The sequence below is a fragment of the Furipterus horrens genome, unplaced genomic scaffold (assembly GCF_987537825.1).
Source record: "Furipterus horrens unplaced genomic scaffold, mFurHor1.1.pri manual_scaffold_11, whole genome shotgun sequence".
NCBI classification, from domain to species: Eukaryota; Metazoa; Chordata; class Mammalia; order Chiroptera; family Furipteridae; genus Furipterus; species Furipterus horrens.
Genome location: NW_028327181.1, coordinates 90,735,389 through 90,750,137, shown reverse-complemented (window position 1 = coordinate 90,750,137; position 14,749 = coordinate 90,735,389). Strand labels below are relative to the sequence as shown.

General features: G+C 43.6%; 1 protein-coding gene across 1 annotated transcript in view; it reads left to right on the top strand.

Annotated features, from left to right (window-relative positions):
• Positions 1-14,749, top strand: part of PITPNC1 (phosphatidylinositol transfer protein cytoplasmic 1) — a 206,330-nt gene that overhangs the window by 184,282 nt on the left and 7,299 nt on the right. The window contains exons 7-8 of the mRNA XM_090291100.1: positions 5,504-5,659; positions 9,021-9,084. Coding sequence (XP_090147226.1) covers positions 5,504-5,659; positions 9,021-9,084 — 220 coding nt within the window. The remainder of the gene's footprint in view (positions 1-5,503; positions 5,660-9,020; positions 9,085-14,749) is intronic.

Here is a 14,749-nt window from a genome sequence, read left to right as displayed (position 1 = left end):
TGCTTTGTCCAAGTGTGAGGTGAATGAGGCCTGAAGATGTGCTTGACCTTGAGGAAGCCTTTACAGAAGATGTACCCGCACAGAAGGGGTGGCCTGTGGGGCCCATCTGGCCCCGGGGCGACAGTCCTGGCACCAGCTCACCTTCCTCCGTACGGATGGGCTTGCACTACAACGGTCCGATCTGCCATCTGCCACGCCTGGGGAGTAGCAGCAGGACCTGGCGCCAGAGCTCTCCTTGTGGATGAATTCAGAAGCCCCCAGCCGGACGAACCCGCAGCCTGACAGGGTCCCAGCCAGCCAGCGGAGGGCAGAGCCCTCAGGTCGGAGCGTTACTTTTAGAGAATTCAGCCTCACCCATGGGCCCAGATGCAGCTGGGTCATATGCGGCTCAGCGCTTCACGACCGAGCAAGCTGTGTCGAAGTCCTACCCCCAGCACCTGAGAGTGTGACCTTATTTGGAAATCAGGTCTTCCCAGGGATGATGAAGTTAAAACAAGGTTGAGAAGGTCCTTATTCGGCATGACTGGTGTCCTTATAAAAGGGAGACATTTAGACACTGAGATCGGTGTGCACAGAGGGAGGGTGACATGAAAACACGCAGGGAGAACGCCGTGTGACCGGGGTGCGCATCTACAAGCCAAGGAATGCCGAAACTGCCGCCAGTCCTCACCAGCAGGAGCTAGCGGGGTGGCAGGAACAGATTATTTATAGCCTTCAGCAGGAGCCAGCTCCACCCACATCTGGGTCCCGGGCTTCTAGCCTGCAGACCTGTGAGACAATAAATTCCTGTTGTTGAAGACACTTGGTTTGTGGCCCTTTGTTACTGCAGCCTGACCTGTCTAATGCCGTTTCCCCATTGGGGGACACAGCCCGCCCAGCTCGGAAGGTTAGTGGAAGTAGAGGATTGCACTTGTCTGTGTGTAGCTCTAAGCTCTTCGAGAGGAAAGCTTTTACGAAACCCCTAAGATGCTCAAAGCCTGTCTGACCCATTGTGCTGTTGGGAGATAGCTGCCACCCACCAGGGAAGCTCCCAGGTGGCTCCTGCGGGTGCCACCATGTGGTCCCAGAGCCCCAGTGCAATAGGTAAAGTCAGTTTCCTAAGGAAGCTGCCCACAGCAGGGCAATGTCTTTTCTCTCTGCTTCTTCATCTCGGAAGCTGCCACTGAAGCAGAAGACAAAGAGGGGAAGGAATTGGTTCTGAGACTGGAGACACTTATTTGTCCTTGGCCCAGGACCTAGTCATAACATCCAACAAGCAAAAACCCTTCTCTCAGGACTTCTTCCACCACCGTTCTTATGGACACTGACAGGTGACAGCATCCGGAAAACGGAAGCGCCTACCAGCCTTTCACTGGCACGAGGACACCTGCATGACGGTTGGCAGTCATATTTTCGTTGGCACTTTTCAGCATTTTTCTGTCCACTCGACCACAGGATAACCACAAAGTAATAATCATCCTACAGCACTTCGGATATTCCCGCTGCCTTGTTTGAGGAGCTTAATGAGATCTGAAGAGGTTATCTTACAGTATCTCCAAAGGATGTTTCCGTTTCACACACTCCTTATCTCTCTGGGATGTCTCCGGGGTCATCCCACGCTGTCCGTTGGGTGTTGGACTGGAGACTTCGCCTGCATTATCCAGTGTGAGCCTTGCAACAACCCCACAAGGCGCTAGCATTAACACCATCCTGACCTGAGGAGACTGGCTCCTCTGACACATCGTGCCAGAATTTCAGATGGGACCGTCCTGTCCACGGGGCATAAGGTTTGGGAGCCCGGGTTTGGGAGTCAGGCAGCCCTGAGCTTGAATTCTGGAGGTTCAGGTCTCTCATCTGGAACACAGGGGTGATATTGTATCTTATAGCAGTGACTTGACCTTGGCCATCCATGCAGGTCAAAAGCTCCATGGGGAGCTTTGGAAAAGTTGGATGGCCAGACCCCACCTAGGTCAATCACATCGGAAGCACGGGGGTGGGGGTGTTCACCTTGCTCCCTATTCCCACGGAGTTCTTTCACAGTTCTGGAGGCCAGGAGCTCTAAATCTAAATCAAAGTGAAGCTCTAGCAGAAAATTCCTTCTGGCCTCCTCCAGCTCCTGGGGCTCCAGGAGTTCCTTGGTTTATGGGTGTATACCTTCAGTCTCTGCCTCCAACTTCCTGCGGCCTCTTCTCTGTGCCTTCTCCATTTCTGTTTCTTATAAGGACGCTTGTCTTTGGATTTAGGGCTCACCCTCTTAATCTAGGATGATCTCATTTTGAGATCCTTAGTTCATTACATCTGCAAAGACCTTTTTTCCCAAGTGAAATCTCATCCAGCGGTTTAGGCAGTGAGGACATGTCTTTGAGGGGAGGGAGCTCACCGTGCAACCCACTACAGAGAACTTTCACTGTATTTTCTGATTGTACTGGGCTGGAATCCAGGAGTTTCAAGATGTGTAATCTCTTGGTCACACTCAAGTCAAACTTTGTGTTCTTTTAAAATAGCCCAAACCCTGAAACCCAAATGTGGGAAGGTCCACGGGATTTTTAGCATCAGAGATAAAGGTGGAAGCTTATAAACCTCATTTTAAATTAAGGAAACTTGGAAATGAAAGTTTAAAATGTAAAACAACCCAGTTCTTTGATAAAGAACAATATAAGTGATATAAGAGTTTCAATCAGGACCAAAATATTGTAGTAGCTGTAGAAATACCAGAAACTTTAAAAATAAAAAAAATTTAAAGGTTATAAAAAATGGTCAACTGACATGTAAATGGACAATTTAGACATTTATGTTTACAAACTCAAGTGAGAAAATGAGAGCCGAAAATGATTTCAAGAGGAATAGGTAATGGGGGGGGGGGGGGCGGGTGAGGAATAGGGGAGATGGGGTCCAAATGGGAAAAGGGAGAAAAGTTTGCAACCAGAATATTTGAGATAAGATCCAAAGGTTAGATTTTCTTTTCCCTCATCTTTATTCAAAGGCATTCAGTTGGATGTTCATTTCTGATCTTCATTTTTGATTAAAGGAGTCCTCTGGTAAATCCATCTCCCTTACCTCTCTCTGGCTCTTTGAAGGTGAGTCCCTAATTAGAGGCCACATCTGAAATTTCCTGGGTGAAATCAGCAACTATAGATATGACACAAGCCTTGCAAAGAATCAGCGTACTGTTGCCATAAAAAGCTCAATTGTTAATTGCTTCTTTAGCATCTGGCTGTAACAAAAGACATCCTCTCCTTATTTCATATTAAAAATAAATGTAGTGGATAGAACATTGAGCTAGAATCAGGGGAGGCTGGAATTCCAGTCCCCAACCTCTTACCCAGCGCCTGGGTTTGGGGCAAAATATTTCATTTCCCCTCCGGCCTCAGTGCCCTTATCCATAAAATTGAGGACATGAGACCAAATTGTCACTTTGATCTTAAAAATCCTATTCTGCATCTTGAAAATACAGTGCCCTTCCCATTTCCATCTAGCCTTTTCCTAAAACCTTCTTTTGTGACAGCCTAATATAATTGTATAATTTTGTGGTACAACCAGGAACCGCACACAGTTAAGCATCAGCATAATTTTCACTGCGCAGACAGCGCCTTTCCAGTCTTATTCAGAACTGAAATTTGCTGTGAGGCCCCACAATTCTTAGCTGCTTTGGAAACGCAGTCTGCTAGTGTTCCGTGTTTGGTATTGCAGTCTTGCTTCATTCTTAAGGAGTCTGGAACATACATTAGTATGACCTGAACTGACACCGTGTCTCTTCCTGCCACGTTGCATTGGTCAAAGCAAGTCAAAGGCCAGTCTAGATTCAGGGGGCAGACAAGTAGCCTCCACCGTTTGGTGAGAGAAATGGCATGCCAGCACAGGGAGGGAAGGAGCTGGTGGTGAGCGTCTTCAGAGATCATCTACCATATCCCTGGTGGTACCGCTCTTGACTTATTGGTCTTCTCTTTTTATTCTTAATGGTGTTATGTGATACACAGACACGGGGCAGGCAGGAATTAGTCCCATGACCTTGAACACCGAATCTTTCACTACAAAACCCAGGGTGCTTGGGACTGTAGCATTGGATACGTTACTCAGAGTCTTCACTGACTGTCTTGGGAAGCACAGTCATGGTCGACATGAATGGAGGACTTCCTATGGGCCAAACCCTATGCTTGTACCTTTTTCATGTATCGTGTAAGGAAATTATCATAATCTTTCCAGGCCTGTCCATATCATTTCGGTGCCAGGTTCTGGGTCAGTTCAGGTGATAAAAAGACAGCATGACAAAGTTGGTACCAAAGAAGCAAAAATGCCACCCACGTTCAAGATCAACAGCTCTTCCCTTCACAGAAGCACCTACTCCTTTGGGATACTTATTATGCGTTCTGTTTTTTTCCCCCCCACTTCTAGAATCCCTTTTGTTGATTTTGTATTTCATTAATTATATATTTGTCCCACTCTGGTCCCTGTTGACCCCTGGGCCCATCATTTTCCTGAAACCAATGCAAATTAGGGGGGAAAGGCAAGGAACAGAGACCATCTAACTGTAATAGCATAATCAATAAAATATAATTCAAAAAAGAAAAACATTATTCTAGTAGAGTTGAGTCTGTTCTCTGCGTGGAGGGAAGTTCTCTGCAACGACACACAGACCACATACACAGCTGATGCCCTTTCACACCCCTCAGGACTTAGAAACCAGGTAGAGGGAGAGCATGTTATCATTCTGGGTTCTGTGCAGGGCCCACAGTGTACGTTCAGTAAACGTGCGCTTAGGATAATGGCTACTGTACTATTACTTTATGTAGCAAACCCAGAGCTCGGGCGCACACTGAAAAATTTCCCTGAGGTGGCATGTAGCACTTTTTATTGCATTTATGTATTTTTCACAGTTTTATTGATACATGATTTGCATACCATAGAGTTCACCCATTTTCAAGAGTTCAGTTCAACAGTTGTTAGCACATTTATAGGACTTTGAGCCATCACCTTAAATCTAATTTTAAACATTTTTAGCCCTGGCTGCTGTGGCTCAGTGGCTTGAGCGTCGGCCTGCGAGCCAAGTGTCGCTGGTTCGATTCCCAGTCAGGGCACATGACAAGGTTGCACATCAGGTCCCCAGTTGGGGGCGCAAGTGAGAGGCAACCACACAGTGATGTTTCTCTCCCTCTCTTTCTCCTTTCCCCTCTCTCTAAAAATAAATAAATGAATGAATAAAATACATAAATAAATAAATAATTTTTAAAAAAGATGTCAGTACCTTTAAAAAAAAGAAAAAAACATTTTTATCACCCCCAAAAGAAACTGTGTTCCCATAGCAGTCATTCCCCATGCCATCCCAGTGCCCTAGCCATAGGCCACTAACCTACTTTCTCTCTCCATGGATTTGCCTGTTCTGGAGATTTCATATAAATGGAATTATATACAATGTGGCCTTTGGTGATTGGCTTTTTTCACTAAGCTTTCCTTATTCACTTCTCTTATGTCATATAAATGATGGTTGAACTTTTAAGTTACCATTTCTTTGGTATATTTTTTCCAGGATCCTAAACACTTCAAGTCAGAGAAGACAGGACGGGGACATTTAAGGGAAGGCTGGAGAGACAGTCATCAGCCTATCATGTGCTCCTACAAGCTGGTGACCGTGAAGTTCGAGGTCTGGGGGCTTCAGACCAGAGTGGAACAATTTGTCCACAAGGTAAGTGAGCAAACAGCAACTCCTGAGTAACTATCTTTATGGGAAGCTGGAGTAAAGGATCGTCAACTGATGCACAAACACTGAGCCAACCCAAGGTGACTACATCCAGACAACCCTGTTGTCGTGAAAATGCACTTCACATACAGGCTTAATTTCCTTCCACTGATAGATGTGTCACACTTCACCTCCTCTCCAGTGACCTCCGTGTCTGTTGGGTGAGTGTATTTGGGAAGTTGGGTGGTCAAAACATATTTCTCCCATATGGAAGCAACCCCAGGGCCCATCAATAGATAAGTGAATAAAAAAAGTTGTGGTACATATGTAAACAATAGATTATTATTACTCAGCCATAAAAAAGAGCGAAATCTTACCATTTGCAACATCATGGATAGACCTAGAAGGTATTAAGCTAAGTGAAATAAGCCAGGCAGAGAAAGACAAATATGGTTTCACTTATATGTGGCATCTAAAGAACAAAACTCATTAACAAACAAAAGAGAAACAGGCTCATAGACCCAGAGACCAGAGGGGAGGGGGCTTAGAGGGCTTGGTGAAAGGGACTAAGAAGTACACATTGGTAGTCACAAAATAGTCATGAGGATGTAAAGGAGAGCAGAGGGAATACAGTCAATAATATTGTAACAACTGTGTATGGTGCCGGGTGGGTACTTGAAATATCAGGGGGGACACTTTGTAAAGTATACGATTGTCTAACCACTGTGCTATATGCCTGACTAGTACTAAATAATGTTAAATGCAAACTGTAATTGAAAAATAAAATTTAAAAAAAAAAACGTACTTCTCCCTTTGGCATTGGGCTAATCTAGTTCCAGGCATGGGTACGTACGTGTACTTGGGTTCCAGGCAGAGGCATGGGGTTTATCTGTGTGTGCAGTCCGCAAGGATAATTCTCACTCAAAAGGTCCTGCAAATGTAGACCCCTAAGGTAGAAGATGCCCCAAGAAGCAGAATAAGAAATCCCAGTAGTCCCATTAGATGGTGCACTGCAGAATTTCTGCTTAGAACAGTAATTCTGTCACCAGAGAATTGTTAGCAATCTCAAAACACAGATTTCAGTTCTGTAACCTCTTTGGCTTCCACGTTAATTTTGTAGCAAGAATTCACTTGGTAATGATTTAAGTTTGCTAGGGGTTTCTAACATGACCTCTGACCTCATGGGGAAAAAAATGGGAAATGCAGTGTTGACTGTTGCCCTTTGTAAATCCTTCCATTTCCATAAAAATAAATACTACCCAAGTTGTCTCTGCATTCCACATAGGCTGGATGTGTTTATTTTTCCACTTAAAAACTGATAAAAAAAAAAAAAAAGTTTTCTGACATTCTTTCAGAGGCACTGGAATTTAACCTTAATGTGCTGAGCTTTTTGTTAGTTAGATGGACTTCTCTACAGGGAAGGGGGACAACTGACCATAAAATAGGGCTGCCAGTTGACAATAAAATATGTAAATCTTGAATTTAGGTCCAAGAAATAGACTGAACCTGGGCTCATGATAACAGCAGACTCGGGGACAGATTTCAGACTGAGAAGTATGCTGGTCTTCCGCTGAGCTCCAGAGCTCATGCTGCCTGCCCAGAGGTGGGAGCCTAGTGAGACGCAGAGAAATCAAGTTGTGGGACCTCCTGTTGTCCTGCTGTGTGTCCAGTTATTTAACAGGAAGACAGTCAGGGCTCCCAGAGTAAATATTTTCCTGCCTCAGCTCTGTGTCTGTCTCAGGCTCTACCTTCCTTGATTTCCTACAACATTCCCCCACCGCACCCCTTTTTTTAACCCCAAATGATCTCCTCCTAGGACCATTACCATAGTGCATTTTATTATTTCCTCCTCTCACAAAGAATGTTTAGATTGTCACAGGGCTCACTGTGTGTTTCTTTTTTCACGGGTGACTGGCTAGCTTTGAGAATCTCTTTTCTTTAAAATACCTGTAACGATTATGCTGTCTCATAGGCATTCCCGCCGTCTGTTTCCAAATATAATGAGGTGCTATCAACACCCCCAAAACACACCTGCTCTGGCCCATGAGTCGCTAATGAGTTTCTGGGGCTGGCATTTGCAGGGGTGCCTTTCTCCAAACACCTTTGTTTTTTAGGAATCTTTTCTCAGTTAAGGGGAAAAAACATTCAAAAGTGAGCCATTAGCACCTTATTGAATTCTTGTTTCCAAGCAGACAGCTGTGTTGTGCTTAATGTAATAGAGTATATTTACCGATGCCTGGATGCTGTTCTTTTGATTTCCATCAATTTGACACACTCAGCACTCGAGTACATACGTCTTCATGTTCTTTCTTATTTTCACGATGTTTCCTCCTTCAGCCTCACTAGCTATCCAGAGTCCTGGGCCAACAAACACTTCACTATGAATGCTTCCCTCGTTTCTACAAATTCGCCAAATTAAAATCCTTCATTTATTGATACATGCTTAAATCTTCCACGAGAGATTTTTGACAATCGATGCATTTGTTTGGCAGGAAGAAAGGAATGTTGGAGGAAGAATGGGAGTATTCCAAGAAAAATTAAAAAGGCATTTTTACGGAGGACCAAAAAATAAAAATAAAAATAGAATACCATGAACTAAAAGCACATGAACAGGGTTACACACACACAAACTATTGCTATAAAATTTTTCCCTGTCCACTGTTGTCCTTAGGTGTCACCATCAGAAATAGTTCCATTCCTTTCGTCTCTAGTCATGCTTCTCACTGCCACTGTCTCCTAGTCTACTTTGGGTCCCTTCTTTCATCTCTTTCTGTAATAGTTGACTATACTTGCTTTTGCCCCTCTTCTGTTACATGATGAAAGTCAAGCCTAGAGAGATAGTTACTCATCTTGTATCCCACACCTTCAATTACTTAAAGAAAATTAACCAATGTTTAAGTATTTCATCAGAGAAGAAAAAGTGTTAAGTGTTCTTTACTTAGAAGTGACTCGCTGCCCAAAGTTCCTGATTTCTAACTTCTGTGGCCCCCGTGAGACACACCCTTCTATAAATGAGAAGCAGAACTTGTTTTAGGCAAAGGTAAACAAAAATTCAAATCTCAAGGTGATTAGCCTGGGGATTCATTCTGATCGTTGCTGTGACTGCCAAGTCATTGTCATTGGTTTGTACACACTCCCAGCCTGACTTTCAGGTAAAATGGACATTAATTTCCACCAGGGACGTGCACACGATGCAAAGGGCTGAGGGTGAGCAAGTCCCACGCCTGTGTGATTGTTGTCACATATGGACAGAGGGATGGAGAAATGTATAATTGCCAGGATTCTGAGAACTGGGAACGATGTATATTTTCCAGAGAGTTTTAATCAAACATGGTATTATTTCAACCTCCTTCTTTTCCTTTCTTAGGTGGTCCGAGATATTCTACTGATCGGACACAGACAGGCTTTCGCATGGGTTGATGAGTGGTATGGTAAGTTAACTTCCCCAGGAGAACTTGTAGAACAATTTCTTAACAGGTTGGCTTGGGATTGCAGTCTGTCTGGCTTCCAGCGTTACCTAGAAAGACAACAAAGGCAGGGCTAGTGCTTCCTATATTGGAAATAGCAGTGTTTATGGAGCATAATGAAGAAAAATGTAATGAAAGAAGCTTGGTCTAAAGTAACTGCAGTACTTAGCTGTTGACTAAGCAGGACCTCAGTATTAGTTTAATGCTTGCATTCTTGACTTGCATATAGGACTCCATAAATCTCTGTTGGATGGCTTTCACCCTCATCCTAATTGATACCCCCCTTCAAGAGGAAAGCTATCTCAAGCCATCATATCAAGTAAAAGCCATCCTTGGATTCAGAGATCACTTGAAACACTCCCTCACCCAAAACAAGGATTCTCTAAGATTTTACGGGCAAAAGCATAGGTGCCCCCTTAATCCTGAGACTATTGTTCTGGCCAGGTTTTTTTTGTTTTTCCTTTTTACATGATTTGGGGAGAGTTAACAAGTTCTGAACACTTCTAGTAAATGAAAACGTTGGCTTCATCCCGTGATGGATGGGCCACCTTTCCCAGATCCTCAGCACTATCACTTTGTCCATGTGCATCTGCATTCCCAGGATTAGTCCTCAGACACTAGTGTCCTTAACTATAAATAGAAACAAACATGGGGTGCCCTTCTCCTCGGCCTTATCCTAAGTCACACTGAATTCGTTCTGAGCGGAACCTCGATTGCAGTTGGGTGCTTTTCGGTCATTGTCTCACCAGTTCCCTTCCTCTTCTGAACAGAAGGTACCAAATTTAAAGTGAAAACCTAGGCTGTACTGAATGGGCAAAGACAGTGAGTGGTTGTCAGTAATGTTGTTAGCTATTTCTGAGCCACATTGTTAGACACGTGGTTCTGTAGGCCATAGGCACTTTATATTTTGCCATTTTTCCCAGATCTGCATCTCCTGAAGACAAACAGGTCTTCCTGGAACAGATTCTTTTGAAAGATCACCAGGGTCTCCACACACATGCCCAGGATGCCGCTCACATGCGGCGAGGGGCGCCGTCCCCGCTCCATGGTCATGCTGCCTTCCTAAGGCCCCGTAGTGGTTGTGTTTTGTGAAGCAGGTGGAGGGAAAGTCTTCTGTGATTACTTCCCCTGATCATTAAACCAATCTTTCTGGTTGTTTATTTTCTGGGGAGCTTTACTCAGATTCTTAGAGGGAGCATAGACCCCCCCCAAAAGAATGGGTCTGTCTCAACTTGGATTCCTCCAAACTACTGGTTTCTTTACCCCCGACACTTAGGAAATATCAAGAGGATAGTCAGAGGATAATAGGTTCCAACAAATGAGAAGTTTAGCTAGTGAAGGGGGACTTGAAGGGCCCAATATCTGCCACTTGGAGGACCAAGAAGACACAGGGCACGTCGGAAGACTGCTCTCTAGTGCCAGAATGCCAGAGCAGACTTTTAAGGAAACAGAATCACTCAGGGTAGTTGGGTCCTGATTAAGAGGACAAGCCACCGCAAGCCTGTCATTGCAGAAGAACGGTTTGAGATCGGGTCAGGAAAGAGAAAAGCTGTGGGTGGGCCTCTCGTAAGTGAGCTGCTGAAGTGTGGGGGGCGGGAACCAAATCAACAAGCCAAGCCTGGGGTAAGGAAGAGACTTAAATACTTACAGTCTGAAAAAAGAACAATCTCCAACTATTACGGGGGCCCAAAGCTGGAATAATGCACCAGAGGAAACTGGACGCCTCTGGTCCTAGAGACCTCACAAAGGAGACCATTTACATATTATTGGGTTGGACAAAAAGTTCGTATGGTTTTTTCTGTAAAATAAAATACACGTTTTTCATTTTCACCAATAACTATTGATTTGGACACTTCGAGAATGTCAGCTGTCTTATAGTGTTCATTGTTCTCAGTGTCTCGATTTGGTCGCTGTCAACTTCAACTGGCCTACCCCACTGTGGAGCATCATCCAGCGAGAAGTCTCTAGCATAAAACTTTGCAAACCACTTTTGACACGTTCAGTTGGTCACAGCACCTTCTCCATACACTGCACAAATGCTTTTTTGCATTTCAGTTGCATTTTTACATTTTTTGTAATAATAAAGCATAATAGGCTGAAAATGTTGCATACTTCTTTCCACCTACAATATTAAAATGACTACACAGAAATTCACCAATCTTGATAAGTATTTTTTTCTAAATGCACACTGATATGACAGCTGTCACAATACAATCTAACAAAACTGTTTCGAATGGAGTTAAAGACAGCTAAGCGCTCCTAGAGCCATCTTATGGAAAAAAACAAATGAACTTTTTGGCCAACCCAATATTTTAGATGGCATAGGCGAAGACAGAACTCGAGGAGTCTATTGACAAAAAGCCTGTTCTGTATCTGAGTGAAGAAAAACAGCACGTGGTTTAGTGGATGTAGACCATCAGGGCGTCTTAGACTCCCCAGAGGAGGTCTCCACCCCCTATATACACAATCCTAGCCTCAACCAGAACAAGAAGCGTTTTCATTCAGCAAGGGGTCTGAGAACCACCCCATCCATTTCATGTAAATTACTGTTGGCATCGTCCCGCAGCTGAGCTGCTTGCCAGCAACACAGTGACTCCTTCCTTACACAGATGCAGACACTCAAGTTAAATGAATGGAAATAGCCCTGCCCACAGAGTGTCTTCTGAGCCCCTTATTAAAGGTAGTGTGGACTGTGGGCCTCTCAGGTGAATGGGTATGTGTCACTGTTCTGGAAGCCAAATGTCTACTAGGATAGGCCTTCGGTTTGGGGTACCTGAAGTTGCTTATTTTTCTTCGGTCCATATAGGCTCAGTGACACTTGTCATTAGTAAACAGGGAAAAGATCCAAAGCAAAAACAAACCAACAAAAAACAACTCTTGCCTGTAGCTTATAGCCTGGTTCTCAGAGGGAAGCCTCTGGACCAGCTACATCAGCATCCCCTGGGTACTTGTGGGAAATTCAGATTTTCAGGCCCTACCCCAAACCTACAGAATCAAATACACTGGGGTGTAGGCCCACAGTGTGGTTCAAGAAGCCCTCCAGATGATTCAGGTGCTCAACAAAGTTTAAGGACACCTGGTGTCTAGCATGGACTGTAAGCCAGATTAGATGGCAAGGAAGGAAAGTTGAATTCTGTACAAACAGGTTAGCCTAGAGAATGGTAGGTCTCCTCAGGGCCAACTGCCAAGCTCTCATGCCTTGTGAGAATTAGAGAAAGGTGCCCCTTTTAGGCAGATTCAGCAGGGTTATCGGCTCGGGGCTGAATTTTAGCTCCATTCGCCTCCTAGGCTCTGCATTCATACAGTGGACAAGCCCTACACCCTTATGCAGTGGCGGCCCTGGATGTCCTTCTCTCTACTAGACTCAGCACCTCTAGGGCTTAAGTAAGAGTCAGAAAGAAAGAAAGAAAGAAAAAAAATTTAAATGATGGTGATCTTTTCTTGCCCAAGCATTTCAATTTTGTGTCTTTTCTGAGTTTCAGCATTTTGCTGTCCCATAACTGTTTCCCTAAACAGATGTTATTCTGCTCATGTTCATGGTAAAGTGGAACCATTTCCTCTGTTGGAGGACGTGAGTTTGTCTTTCAAAGGCTTGATTGGTCTTTATCCCCGAGCCTTGGGTATCTCCTGCATGACTAGAACACTAATCAGAGAAGTAACAACCACACTTTTGGGAAGATGGGGGTGGATAAAAATAGCAGCCCAGCTTCACAGAAGCGTGGTTTTGCTCCACAGTCTGACCATATTTTGAAAGAGGAGCACAGGGTTGCAGGAGGGAGGCTGTGAGCGAGGGAACCTCAGGAACATCTTTGAAATCCTCACCCTCCCAAAAATATCTGGAGGTTAGTTCTTATTGGCACAGATAAAACCACCTCATGAAAATGACTTAGAAATCATCTGGGAGTCCCTAGCTCACAATGAGTGAAGCGAGCTCAAGGTGGAGGTAGCATTCGCTGGTTGAGGTCACCCTGCCAGCATTTTCCAACGACCTCGTATGAACTTGAGTGCCACGACTCTTATGCAACACGTTATGTGTGTGAGCTTATTATGTTCATTTCTCTGGGGAGAGAACTGGTAACTTTCCATCAGATTTCCAAAGGGATCTGTGATCTGCTCGCCACTCGTTCAAATTAAGAACTATACGGGGAAAAATCATAACTATAGATGACAATTCTGGATCTCAGTGGTCTGAATTACATGCACTAAGCTTTGAGGATTGGCAAGTTTCACTGCAAAAAAGTGTAGCCACCCCAAGCTATTTATAACACACATTATTGGATTTGTAATCATTTTTGAAGGTGTAAGTAAGGCACTTCCCAAAAGACAGCCACCATTTTGGTGGAGCCAAAGGAGTGTCAAATCGAATTCATGATTGCTGGGAGGCCCCCTTCCCCGCTACTCCAAACCCAACCCAGCCAGCGAGGAAGAAAGGACTCCCATGTAGGCTGTGGAGCCTGGAGGTGGAGAGAAGATGTTTATAGAAGGAAATATAGCATAATGTGCCATTGAACAGGTTATTGAATTAGAGTTGTAAGGTCCTTTTTAAACATTTGGAGGCGCTGCAAACGTGCAGTACAATGCAGGAAAGTTCTTCCTTGCAGATGTTTTGTCCCTTGGCATTTGTAATTTCTCTGTATGTTCAACTGAATTCTGTCCCAAAGGCCTTTCAAAAACATGATCTTGCCTCCACTTCCCATGAAACCAGCTTGCCTTATTTAAAACTAAAATGATTGAACGAAAATTGCCACCATACACAAAATTGAAAGTCTAGGAGAAGATACTTGCAATATATGTAGCTAACAGAGGATTAATACCCATCATACATAAAGAGGTCCTGTAAATAAAAAACCCAACGACTCAATAGAAAAAACAAACAAGTAAACAGTAGAAAGAGAAATGCAAGTGGCCAATAACCTCACTACTAATCACGAGAAATGTAGTGAGAACAATGGAAAGATACAACATTTGCCCATCTCGTAGCAAAAACTTAAGAGAGTGACAATACTCGGTTTTGGATAGGTAGAAGAGCAAATGAAGAGTTTTTATGAAAATAATAAGTACAGATGACCAATGCCCCAGCAATTCCACTTCTAGAAATTCATTCTTAAGGAATACTATACATGTGCTCCTGAGTATAGGTACAAAGCTATTCAGTGTAGGGTTTACAAAAGCTAAAAATTAGGCTCAGTGTAAATGTCCATTAACAGAAATGTGGTCAGGTAAGTTACGATATCTACCCATTCTACAAATATTATGTACAACAGTTAAAAAGAATAAGGTAGTTCTTATGTACTGATATGGAAATAGGTACATTCCTCACTAGTAGAAAAAGCAAGCCAGAACAATATGCATAGTACAGTATAGCTTAGTATACTGTAGTATATGATTCCATAAGTGTAAAATAAATGAGACTATGTATGTGTGTATGTAGTAACATACATGTGAATTCATACAAAAAAAAAAAAAAAATCTGGCAACCTATGGTTATTTCCAGAAGGAATAGGATCTGTGGGGAAGGTCAAAAGGAGTTAAACTTTTCTCTATGTAATCCAATGCTACTTGAATTATTTCTATGAAATGTGATTCATGCATTACTTGAGTGACTCATTAAATAATAATTAGAACCCAT